General features: G+C 43.8%; 1 protein-coding gene across 5 annotated transcripts in view; it reads left to right on the top strand.

The window, feature by feature from the left end:
- Positions 1-12793, top strand: part of Wdfy2 (WD repeat and FYVE domain containing 2) — a 125710-nt gene that overhangs the window by 42750 nt on the left and 70167 nt on the right. For 4 of the 5 annotated variants that reach the window (NM_001415102.1, XM_063274283.1, XM_039093327.2 and 1 more), the window contains one exon: positions 7733-7800. The exons of the other annotated variant lie outside the window; for it this stretch is intronic. In NM_001415102.1, coding sequence (NP_001402031.1) covers positions 7733-7800 — 68 coding nt within the window. The remainder of the gene's footprint in view (positions 1-7732; positions 7801-12793) is intronic. 5 annotated transcript variants of the gene reach the window in all.

A 12793-nucleotide genomic window follows, 5' to 3' on the forward strand; every position in this document is an offset into this window, starting at 1 on the left:
GTATCATTTTCATACATGTGCATAATTATTTCACTGTCTTTTGTCATTGTCTGCCTCTTTTCTTTTTAAGCATCTTCTGAGCAGAGCACTAACTTCCTGCAGTAAACTAAGGATGTCATTAGCTTGTGGTTCCCACCAGTGAACTGTTTTTGGCCTGGCTTATGGCTTTGTTTTGCTCAGTAACTAATAAAAGCTCAAGTATTTACTGTCAGTGTAGAACATGCTATTTGGTATAATCCAAATTCCTCTTCATAGATTGTGGCCTCTCATAATTGGCTCGGGATAAATTACCCCTTATAACTTTGGGGAGACAGCAAACCATTTGCTGTAGGGTAACCAGGACTTTCCCTGGCTTCCCACAAACAAACAAACAATTGGGATTTTGTCTCTGGATCCTTGTTCTAAGTAGCCTCTCCAGCCCTCTGTGGCCATCTGGCTGGTCCTTTACACATTGCTGCTGCTCAGTAGGACGGCCCCCTGGGCTGTCCATTTGCTTCTCTATCAGGAACTTACTCCCATTCCTCTCCACGTTGCCTTACTTGGGGCCCCATACTCAGTGTCCAGGGCCTCCACATGCTGCCAGTCTTTAGTCCTTACCTCACTGTAGTTCCGCCACCTGCCAACTCTCCTCGGGCATGCGCAGCTCTCCCTAATCCAGAAAGATGGCAGGGCATTCAGCAGGGATTCTGTCTCCCCAGCACACAGACCTCTACTGCCTTAAACTTGTCTCTGAGTTATAGTTATTTTCCTTTCTTCTTCGCTTCCCTTCCTTCATCCACCCCTCCTCTCCCCATTTATTTTATGTGTATGGTATCTCGTCTGCATACCATGCTTGTAGTTGTCAGAGGAGAGTGTCAAGAGTCCCTGGAGCAGAGTTACAGATGATTGTGAGCCACCATGTGGATGCTGGGAATTGAACCTGAGTCCTATGCAAGAATCCCTGTTAAAAAATAAAGATAGGGGTTGAGGATTTAGCTCAGTGGTAGAGTCTGAAAAAAAATAAAGATAGGGCCTTTGGGTTTTGTTTGTTTGTTTGATCAAAACCAAAATCACTTCCCTGTATAGATCAAGCTCACAGAGAACTTTCCAGAGATCCCTCGGTCTCTGCCCCTGAGTGCTGAGATTACAGGCCTCAGTGACCAGGGCTGGCCCTCCCTCTCCTTCCCCTGTCTTCCCTTCCCTGCCCTCTTATGTCTTGGCGCTGGGCAACAGCCCTGGGCTTTGCACACTGCCCATGCAAGTACAGGGTCAGTATCCCTGGCCATAGTTGATTGTTTCTGAAAAAAATCTTTCAAGAAAAAAGGTTTGCTCTTACTCTTAAAAACTTTTTGTATGGTTTTTAAAAATATGATTTTCAGAAAAATTAAATCCTGTAAGTTCTTTACAGTGGAATTTGTGTTCAGGAAATTTCTACTCATCTAAATTTCACTTCTTATCTCTAGGATGCACCTTCCTTCCCGCCCCCTATGCCAATACAATGTAAGTCTCAAGAAGGCAGTATTTAGTGAGGAGAGGAGTATTTGAGGGCTTTTCTGAGCATGAATGTCAAGCTGTTGGGGACCAGACATTTCTTTAGAAATATTTATGTTTTTAGAAACATAAGCAATTTTCTGATCTTGAACCTTGCAACCTTGCTTATTTTTTTTTTTTTTTTTTTTTGGTTCTTTTTTTCGGAGCTGGGGACCGAACCCAGGGCCTTGCGCTTCCTAGGTAAGCGCTCTACCACTGAGCTAAATCCCCAGCCCCAACCTTGCTTAATTTTAGCTTATAATAGACTCACAGGCATGCACAGTGAAGTGTTTGGTTGTGCATATGTACACGTGTGTGTGTGTGTGTGTGTGTGTGTGTGTGTGTGTGTGTGTGTGTGTGTGTGTGTGTGCAGGTGCAGATAGAGCACTCCTTTTCCAATGTAGATGTCTTTACTCGTTACTTTTCTTGCCGGCTGTGGGTATAAACTTGACAAGAAGTAGCTTATGGGAGGGAGGAACTGTTTTGGCTTACAGTTAGTTGGCTCTGATAACAGTCTCTCAGGGAGGCAGGGGTATGTGTCTGCAACCAGCAGACAAAGGTGAATGCAGCCCTCTGCTTGTTTTCTCCTTTTTATTCAGTGTAGGGTCTGAGCCCCAGTCAACTTGACAAGATTAATCAGCACAGCTTTTATCTATTTGACTATCCAAGTTGTGTGGCAGTGGTTCAAAGGGTTGGGTTGGGGCAGGGGAGGCTTTCATTCCTTATCAGTGAGTATGCTGTTAGTGTAAAGTTTTCACGAATACTTTGTGTGGTGTGGTTCATTTTCATTGTTGCTTACCTGGCTTTGGAATCACCTGGGAGACATATCTGGGTATGTCTGTATGGGCATTTACAAAGAGGTAATTTAAGAGAGGAAGACTCACCACGATTGTGAATGATTCAGAGTCATAGCAGTAGCAAAATTACAATTGTGAAGTAGCAATGAAAATAATTTGATGGTTGAGCATCACCACAACATGTGGAACTGTATGTATTAAACAGTTGCAGCATCAGGAACGCCAAGAACCACTGAGTTCTTGACTGTAGATGTTTTTCCTTATTTTACTGATAACTGTGATTTTCTTACTGACCCTTGCATGTTGGATTAAGTCCCATGTGGCCATGACATGGTCCTTCAGTTGTGCTGTGAGTTTGCTTTGCCAGTATTTTGTTGAGAAACTTAGCATTGTATTCATATGAAATATGAACTTGAGCTTTTTAAAATGACATATTTGCCTGGCTTTTGTATCATAAAGCCAGCCATTAGAGTATGTGATCAGGTATTCTAGAGTATGGGATCAGGTATTCTCTCCTCTTTCTGGAAATTTGAGCAGCATCCTTGTCAGTTTCGTCTCAGCGATGTGGCTGACCTCGTCGGTGAAGCCGCTTTGGTCCTGTGCTTTCCTTACCTTGAGGTTTTTGCTGTAGATTCTCTCTCCGATGGGTAATGATTTCATTTCCTCTGCAGTCTGCCCTATAGCTAGTATGTCTCACAGATTATCTCACTTGCAAGCATATAGAACTCTTAGAATATTTATGATTTCTGTAGGAACCCCACTTTCATTTCCAATATAATTCAGTTTCCTTTCAGTTTTTCTTAGCTTAATGAATTCTTTTAGTTTAAAATTTTACTACTTTTCTTCACCTTTATGAAAATTGACTTGGTTTCATTGGTCTCTATTACTAGTGTTCGGTGGGGTTTTGTTTTCATTTTTTCTGATCTATATTGTTTCATGTTTCTGGAGTGTTAGGTTTTCTTTTTCTGGTGCCGTAAGTATACCATTGGGTTGCTGGCTTGTGATCTTGTCTAACTAGATACTGAATGTCGTATTTCCCACCGAAACTGTGACTTCACCTCCTAGGTTTTGCTATGTTTGCTTTCAAATCAGCTTATCTTAGTGCTTTTTAATTTTCCTGACAATTCCCCCAGCTCATTGTGACTTTTTCCTATGTCCCTTCTATTGCTGATTTTAGCTTCATTCAGTGGTAGCTATGTGCCTGTCAGATGTGTGTCCTGCCATTGAGGTGTGGTGTGCCTGTAGGTCTCACTGATTGATGGCGGAACTTGGGCCTATAACTTCCTTCTTGATTCTCTGACTAGTTGCTTTATCTGTAATTGAAAGTTATACATGGATGCATTTTATTAGCTTGTGTTTATCTGGGACAATCTTAATTTTTTCTTCATCTGTGGGAGAGATTTAGGAAAAAGAGGTTTTAAGTTATTAGCTCGTGGAGAGTTTTGGGTTTTGTACAGTGTGGTTTTGTACACTATTCGCCTCCTTCCCTACCTCTTCCCACATCTACTCCACTTTGTCCACTGAACTTTGTGACCCCCCACCCCTTTTAAATAAAACAAACAAAATTCCTTTAGGACCAATTTGTGCTGCCCAAATATTCTTAAATATGTACTCTTCCACTGGAGCATGGAGAGCTTATCAGATGTGTTCCTTTAGAAAATTGTCTCTTTTTTTCCGGTACCTAACGATTGCTAGGAGTGGAGTGGAATTGTACATCTGACTTTCCTCCCACGCTGGGATTTGGTCCAGCATAGTCTGGCCCAGGTTTTGTACATGCTGTCACAGTGGCCATGAGTTCCTGGTGCAGCTGTTCTGCTGGGTCCAGAAGATGTCTCCCTGTACTCACCTACCACGTTTGACTCACTCCTTCTGCTCCCCTTTCTGGAATGATCCCGGAGCTGTGGGGTGTTTGTGTGTGAACTCCTGATGTAATGATCCCGGAGCTGTGGGGTGTTTGTGTGTGAACTCCTGATGTAATGATCCCGGAGCTGTGGGGTGTTTGTGTGTGAACTTCTGATGTAATGATCCCAGAGCTGTGGGGTGTTTGTGTGTGAACTGATGGGGCTGAGCGTTCTACAGTCTCTTGTTCTGTGCTCTTCAGCCAGCTTTGGTCTCTGTTCGTCACTCTCCACTGCACATAGGCGCTTGCTTAGTTGGGGTTTGGAGACACACTGATCTGGTGATCCCCTTGACCGTCCTTCAGGTCTGAAGGGAAGGTCATCTAGGTAGCTCTTGGTTGATAGTTGTTTTTTCAATATCGCCCCTCTGTGCCCTCAGATTCTGAGAGGTCGGCTGTTGATACCCTATTGCAGAGTTGTTTTTCTCTTGATGCCTGTAAGAGTTTTCTCCTTGGCATTTGATGGCTTGATTCTGCCTGCCTGCCGTCTGTCTGTCTGTCTGGTCTGATACAGTCTGTCTTCCTTGGATGTGTTTATCTTTTATCAAATTTGGTCTTTTTTTTTTTCCTGAGCTATTTCCTGTACCTTTCTCCTGAAGGTCTCTACATTTGTAAGTTGCTAACTTATAAACTGCTCAGGTCTCTGAGGCAGCCTTTTGTTGTTCTTTGTTTTGCTTTTGTCCGTTGTTCTTTTCAGTTTCAGCTCACTTGGATTAACTGTCCTAGCTCAGACCTCCTGGGAACCTCTCTAGTCCTAATAGTCTTGTTTCAATTACTGTGATCTGCAGTGTTTCAACCCAATTTTCTTATAGACTCTCCGTTAGAAGGACTATTCCTGGTCCATTCAGACATTCTTCTCATCCTGATTTTATGGCGTTGTCTGTGAGCTCTTGTTAGCATATTTTAGACTGTCTGCAGTAAGACCAATGCTTACACCTCTTCCTGGGTAGTTTCTGTCAGTTTTGTTCCAGGGCCCCAAGATGATCTATACTTCTGTTTCATGAGTATTTCCCAGTGTATTGTTGAGAACAGATAAGAATGCAGTAATTCTGGAAGTCAGATTCTCTGGAATATAGCTCTCTTACTTATTTTGTGGTTCTTATGTGGACTGTGTTTCCTGTGTCTGATCAATGAAAGCTCTTTTCTACTTATTTTCTCTGAGGTCAGCCAACAATCTGGGTCCAATGAGGAAAAGGAATGTTTTTCTATGCCAGTCATTTCTTTTGAAAGATTCTCTTCGGGAAGCCCTTCATCTCTAAGAGGGTTGAGTTAATGAGTAGCCTCTGTTCTGGTCACTCACTGAATAGTCAGGTAAATCAGACCAGGCCTTAATTGTAGACATGTTTGAACCCTAGCTCTAGCCGGCTCCTTTAGGAAACAAGCCATTTGCCAGAGCTTTCCAGGATGCTGGAAGTTACTGAATGCTAATTCAGCGAAGTACCTCCAGCCCCCTTTTTTCTACATAACACTTTTCCAGGTGCTACAAGCATTGTTTAGGAGACCTCAGTCTGAAACTGATTTTAACAGTTCTTATCGACTTATTAGTTGATGTGGTATGGGGACTGATTTCAGAGTATTTACCCCAGCATTCTAGGATATCACTTCTGTATTGATTGTTAAATATAAAAGGTGTACTCACCCTTCCCCTCAGGCTGCAGCAGTTGGGAAAGAGGGCCCTGCTCCTCACCTGGGCAGCATAGTAACTGGCTCTGGTAGAGAGGACATGGGTGAACCAGCCCTTAAGGCAAGAGGGAGATAGAGCTGGCCTCACTGCTGGTCTGCCATAAGATGGCATGGGTGTGGGTGTGACACTCTCCTCTCTTCACCCCTCACCACCTCTGCCAGTCAGGAGAGCTGGCCCTGGTGTCATGAGGGTGGGTGAGCTGGCCCTGTGCCTAACCCACTGTAGTGGGTCCAGCATCTTACCTGAGCAGTAGGGTAAAGCTACTCCTGATGGAGGGGGCACAGGAGAGCCCCCCCCCCCAGCCCCACCAAGGGCAAGAGCAAGGGAGAGCTGGCCCTCTCACTTATGAGGTGGCCAGGGAGAGGTCCTCTCCCACTCTCCCTTGTCATCCATAGTAGTTAAAAGAATTGACCCTGGGGTCATGGGAGGGGTGTCAGCCATGACCCCACTGATGAGAGTAGGAGAGCTGGCCCAGCCCTCCACCAGTTTCGGCACTTGGGAAAGTGGGCCCTGTGTCTTGACTGGGCAGCACCGTGGAGCTAGCTCTGGAGGCATGGATGCTAGTGAGCCAGCCCCGAGGGCATGAGAACAGGAGAGCTGAGCCTACCCCTCCTGATGGCAGCGTTGAGTGCCCTGGCTGGAACAGTGCTGGAGAGTGTGCCCTAGTGGTGTGGTTAGGTAGGGCCAGGGCGCTGACTAGCTGGTCTACCACCCAGACCCAGATCTGGGGCTGAGTTGGCTTACCCCAAAATCTGTTATCATCTGTGAATGATTGGGATGTGTTGGGGGTGGGGGTGGAAGGGTCCTGCTGATCCAAGACTGCAGGATCTCCATGGCGTAGGACAGCAACGCATGGCTGGGAAGAATCCTATTTTATTGGTGTATCCCAGGAGTGGGAGACCTTGAGCCAGACTAATGACTCATAAATGACTCATTGCAATGAACATTTTTAAGTGGAGATATATGGACAGAGATGGATATACTGTGGGACACACTGTGACACACTACAGCTTCTACGATGAAGTGTTTCCCCCCCCCCCTCTCTCTCTCTCTTCTCTCTCTCACTCCCCCTCTGTGTGTGTGTGTGTGTGTTTATTTGGCGGATGAGGCGGCCTGGAGGTTGCAGGAGCTTGGGGAGGATGTGAGGGGACAGAGAGATGGGTAGGACTGGAGTGCATGATATGAATTCATGATTCAGTGAAAAGTTAAAAATGTGTGTATATGTGTGTTGATGTCTGTTTGTATATGCAGGTGTGTGTGTTTGTGTGTGTGTGTGCGTGCATGCATTTATACTGTTCTTGAGATCAAGGCCTGGCACACAAGATGTAAACCTACCGTTTGACCCTTCTCCTGTCACATTTGTATATTATGTCATGTGTCTCTGCACTTCCTCCATAGAGCAGCTCCCTGTGCTTCGCTAGTGAGCTCCTGCGGCTCCCTAGCACACTGGATGCTTCTAGGTCACTATGCAGAGGCCAGGCATTTGGAAACAGTGAAGGGAAAAATTTTAAAAAACATTCAAGATAGATATATGCATTCCTATATGAAGGTGGCATTTGGGTTATATAATTCTGAGTGCACAGCACCCTTAAATTTAAGGAATATGGAATCCTCAAAGAATTCATAAAATAGTTTTTAAAATATAAGGAATATAGGATCTTTAGTATGTTTCTTTAGTATGTGGTATTTTTTTCTGTTTATTAGTGTGTGTGTGTGTGTGTGTGTGTGTGTGTGTGTGTGTGTGTGTGTGTGTACTTACAGTGTTGGGAGATTTGGTTTCTGAGTGTCACCGTCTTTGCATGGCCCAGTGTTGAGATGTCATGTATACCTTTTCTCCTGTTGCAGGACAGTTCGTGTTTGGTTAAAGAGGGACAGCGGACAGTACTGGCCAAGCATTTACCATGCAATGCCTTGTAAGTATTTGGGTTTCGTGAGAACACAGGTCTTTACCCCCAGTGACTCTTCCTTCCCTGTTTACTTTTTCTGTATTTTCTTCTTGAGTAACTAAGACTAAAGGTTGGGGATCTTATTAAACTGGAAAGTACCATATTAAATACTTTTCTAGTTTCCTCAGGCTCTCACTATGGAAAATAGGAGATTGTTTAGAAATTGACTATCTACTGGTAGTTCTAATGAGAAGAATGGAGAACAGACACAGGCTCTCTGGTTACCTCAGTCCATCTTGTCTCTAACTTTGCTTTAGCTCTTCTGAAGTCAGTCTGTGTCCTCAGGCAATTCAAAGTTCTGCTGACTAATTACATGTATGAAGTAAATTTGTCCTATTATTTTTAAACCTTTTTAAAAAAAATTCATGACATTGTGCTTTGAGCATTGAGTTCTCAAGGATTTGCTGAGGCTTGAGGCATTCTAATCAGAAGTGGATTCCATTTCACCAGATCTTACCCAAGGAATACGCCCTTGTACAGACTGGCACAGTAGGTGTACCAGCCTTGATGCCATCCACATAAGCCATCAGGGCAAGGGTGGACTCAAATCAAGGGCAACAGCCAGTTTTCCACTCTGGAAGATCATAGAGCTGAAAGAGAAAGGAGAGGAGAAGACTGGGGTGGGGTGTGGGGAGAGTGGGGGTGGGGAGGAAGAAAGGATTTCTTTTCAGTTTGTTCGGTTAGTACAAGTTCCTCTACAGATGAGGAACTGGCCTGTTAAGTTAGAAAATTACTTGTAGTCTAGAGATTTTATTTTTTAAAATGAATAAGACATTCTATTTTATTTTTCTGTAAAATAATTGAATTTATTATAGTAAACATCTTTCTTTTTTCTTTTAAAGATAGGGTTTCACTATGTAGCTGTGGTCTGGCACTTGCTATGTAAATTAGATTGGCCTTGAACTCACAGAGCTCCATCTGCCTCTGCCTCTATCTCCCCCCCCACCCCTACCCCCTCACCTGCACCCCCCAGTTTTGGGGTGGTATTGGGATTAAAGACCTGTGTGACCAATCTCCATGGTTTGTTCGGCTCACACACCCTTTGGCTGTCTGTAGTATATATCTCATCCCTTCAGAAGTATCCTGGCTTCAGAAGCTCATGGCACTATGCCAAACCAAAGTAAGCTCTAGGTGATTGTGTTTGTTTATGCCTCTGGCAGAAGAGGACTGTAATATTTTGTGTGTTCCTGAGTAATTGGTTTATGTTTTATAAAATTTTTTCATGTAGTATATTGTGAGTGTGTTTCCCATAACTCATCCTAGATCCTCCTTACCTCCCTACCCAACCAATTCTGTTTTCTCTGATTTAAGAAACATAAAGCCCTCCAATGAAAATCAAAATAAACAAGCAAAACCCAGTAAGACCTAAAATGCCAAAACAAAACCAAAAGCCTCCCCAACACACACACACACACACACACACACACACACACACACACACACACACACACACAGACCAAACTTGAATTCACTGTGTTAGCCCACTGCTATGGACATGGGCCTACCACAGAGTAAAATCTAAAATACATAAGAGTAAGATAAAACAAAAACTAGCACATCGAAGTTGGATAAGATAAACAGAAGGAAAAGAGCCCAAGAAAAGGCATAAGAATCAGAGACCCATTCTTTTGCACATTCAGAAATTCCATAAAAACACTAAACTGGGGACCATAATATAGGACCTAGTGTCTCCACAGCAGGCCCTGTGCATGCTTTAGTCTCTTTGAGTTCATAAGAACTTGGAGCATGTTGATTTAGAAGGCCTTGTTTTTTGATGTCTTCTATTCCCTCTGGCTCTTAACATTTTTTTCTGCCTTCTCGTCATCAGAGTTCCCTGAGCCTTGAGAGAAGGGATTTGATGGAGACCTCCTATACATTGTACAGACGCTCTCTGTACAATGTCTGGCTGTGGGTCTCTGTATTTGTTCCTGTCTGCTGCAGGAGGAAGTTTTGCTGATAAGACTGAGTAAAGCACTGATCTATGAGCACAATACAGGGTCATTAGGGGTCGTTTTATCACTGCTTTGTTTTTAAGACCAGTAGTATTTAGCTTTACCCTAAGTCCCTGGACTACCTCCTCTGGTTCTTGGTCACCCAAACAGTGTTGGGTATGGACTCCGTTTTCTTGAGTGGGCCTCACAGTCAAACTGCACACTGGTTGGCTCCCATAGGCATTGCGCCACCATTGCCGTAGCATAGCTTGCAAGCAGGACACCATTGTAGGTCAGAGGATGGCTGACTGACTTGGTGTCTTAAGTTTTTCTTTGGATAGCATGCTGAACCAGATATGCTAAAACATAGGAGTGAAGGCTCGGTGTAGGCACCAGCCTGACTTCTCCGTGTTCGGTGAGCTCTGTAGGTTTGTCTTCAGCCATGAGGTCTTTATGGACAGTAACCTATTTATGTTGGCCACAGCTTGGGTTGTTTGGAGATTGTTCCTTGGCTCCTTTGGACAACAGCTCAATTAGGTGCAACCCAGTCTTTGTACTGGAATCCTCTTTTGGTGACAAAGGTGGCCAGTTTGGACTGTCTCCCCATTATTTGGCGACTTCATTTAGATTGCCTTCATATTTGTATATACTTTAGGAAGTATCCACTGTGAAAGCTTCTCAGACCACCCCTCAGATGGTCCTTAATCTCATCTGGCTCTTGCTGTGTTCTCTCCCTCATCCTCACTTTCCTTATCATTCCAACTTGACTCTCTGGTTCCAGTCCCTACTCCCCCCTTGACTATCTATTCTATCTCCCTTTCCTAGTAAGATCTATCTGTATCCTCCAGTTCCTTACTCTACACCTGTCATCTGTGGATTATAACCTGATTTTCATCGATTTAACATCTAACGTTCACATACAAGCACACAGCATGGTGTTGGTACAAAAGCATATTGATTAATGGAATTGGTACAACAGCATATTGATTAATGGGATTGAATCGAAGACCCAGACATAAATTCACACAGCTGTGGGTGCCTGTTTTTGTTTGTTTGTTTTGTTTTTTTTTTTAATTAAAGAAGCCAGAAACACGCAGGAGAAATAAAAGCATCTTCATCAATGGTGCTTCAACTGGACGGCTATATGTAGAAAAATACAAATAGATCCATACCTACAACCCTGCATGAAACGCAACTCCAAATGGATCTAAGGCCTCAACATAAAACCAATTGCACTGGACCTGAATAAGAGAGAGAGAGGGGAATAGCTGTAAACTCACTGGCACAGGAAAAGACTTTCTGAACAGAACACCATTAGCACAGGCACCAAGATCAACAATTAATAAATGGGACCTCATAAAACTGAGAAAGAACTGCAAAGGACACCATCAATCAGACAGCGCAGCAGCCTACAGACTAGAAAAAGATTTTCACCAACTACACCTATTAAATCAAAATTTATAAAGAACTTATAGCCTACATGTCAAGAAAGCAAATAACCCAATTAAAAATTGGGTACAAATTTAAACAGGATTCTCTCGGGTTTTTTTGTTTGTTTGTTTAATTTTATTTTGCTTTGTTTTTTTTTGTTTTTTTGTTTTTTTTACATTTTTTCTTTTATTGGATATTTTTTCTTTATATTTTAAATGTTATCCCCTTTCTCAGTTTCTCCTCCAGAAACCTGCTATCCCATCCCCTTCCCCCTGCTTCTATGAGGGTACTTCCTCACCCACCCACCCACTCCCTTCTCCCTCCCCACCCTGACATTACCCTACACTGTGGCATCGAGCTTTGGCAGGACCAAGGGCCTCTTCTCCCATTGATGCCCGACATAGGCATCTGGAGCCATGGGTCTGTCCATGTGTACCCTTTGGGTGGTGGCATAGTCCCTGGGAGCTCTGGGAGTCTGATTGGTTGATATTGTTGTTCTTCTTATGGGGTTGCAAACCCCTTCACCTCCTTCAGCCCTTCCTCTAACTCCTCCATTGGGCCCTGTTCTCAGTTCAGTGGTTGACTGAGCATCTGCCTCTGTATTTGTCAGGCTCTGGCAGAGCCTCTCAGGAGACAGCTATATCAGGCTCCTGTCAGCAAGCACTTTTTGAAATCCACAGTATTGTCTGGGTTTGGTGGCTGTATATGGGATGGATCCCCCAGTGGGGCAGTCTCTGGATGGCCTTTCCTTCAGTATCTGCTCTACACTTCGTCTCCGTATTTCCTTCTATGAATATTTTTGTTCCCTCTTCTAAGAAGGTTTGAAGCATCCACATCTTGGTCTTCCCTCTTGAGCTTTATGTGGTTTATGAATTGTATCTTGGGTATTCCAAGCTTTTGGGTTAATATCCACTTATCAGAGAGTGATCCAGTCTGTTAGTCTATGTCTTTTTAGTGGGGAATTGAGTCCATTGATGTTGAGAGATATCAGGGACCAGTGATTGTTGTTTCCTGTATGTTTGTTGTTAGAGTGGAATTATCTTCTTTTGGGATAGTTGAAAGAAGATTATTTTCTTGCTCTTGTACGGAGAGCTGTGGCACAGGGTCAGCTCCAAGTGCAGACAGAAAGGATCCTGTCCCAGACTGCTCCTCAATTCCTGTGTCCTGAGGGCTTCAGGCAGGTTCCTCAGAGCGGACCTGGTGGTCTCGCCTGTGCTCTCAGGTGTGTCAGCACTAGTGGGAGACCAGCTCTCTCCCAGCAGGATCTGGGTCCAGAGAGCTGTGGCAGAGGATCAGCTCCCCTAAACAGGATTCTCAATAGAGGACACTCAAATGGCAAAAAAAAAAAAAAAAACACTTAAAGAAATGTTCGATATCCTTAGCCACCAGGGGAATGCAAATAAAAATGACTTTAAAATGTCATTTTATATGTTTAAGAATGGCTGGGATCAATAAAACAAGTGACAACTTGTGCTGGTAAGGATGTAGACTAAGGGGAACGCTCCTTCATTGCTGGTGGGAGTGCAAATCTGTGCAGCCACTATGGAAATCAATGTGGCAGTTCCTCAGGAAGTTCAGTATCAATATACCTCAAGATC

The sequence above is a fragment of the Rattus norvegicus genome, chromosome 15 (assembly GCF_036323735.1).
Source record: "Rattus norvegicus strain BN/NHsdMcwi chromosome 15, GRCr8, whole genome shotgun sequence".
Taxonomy (NCBI): domain Eukaryota; kingdom Metazoa; phylum Chordata; class Mammalia; order Rodentia; family Muridae; genus Rattus; species Rattus norvegicus.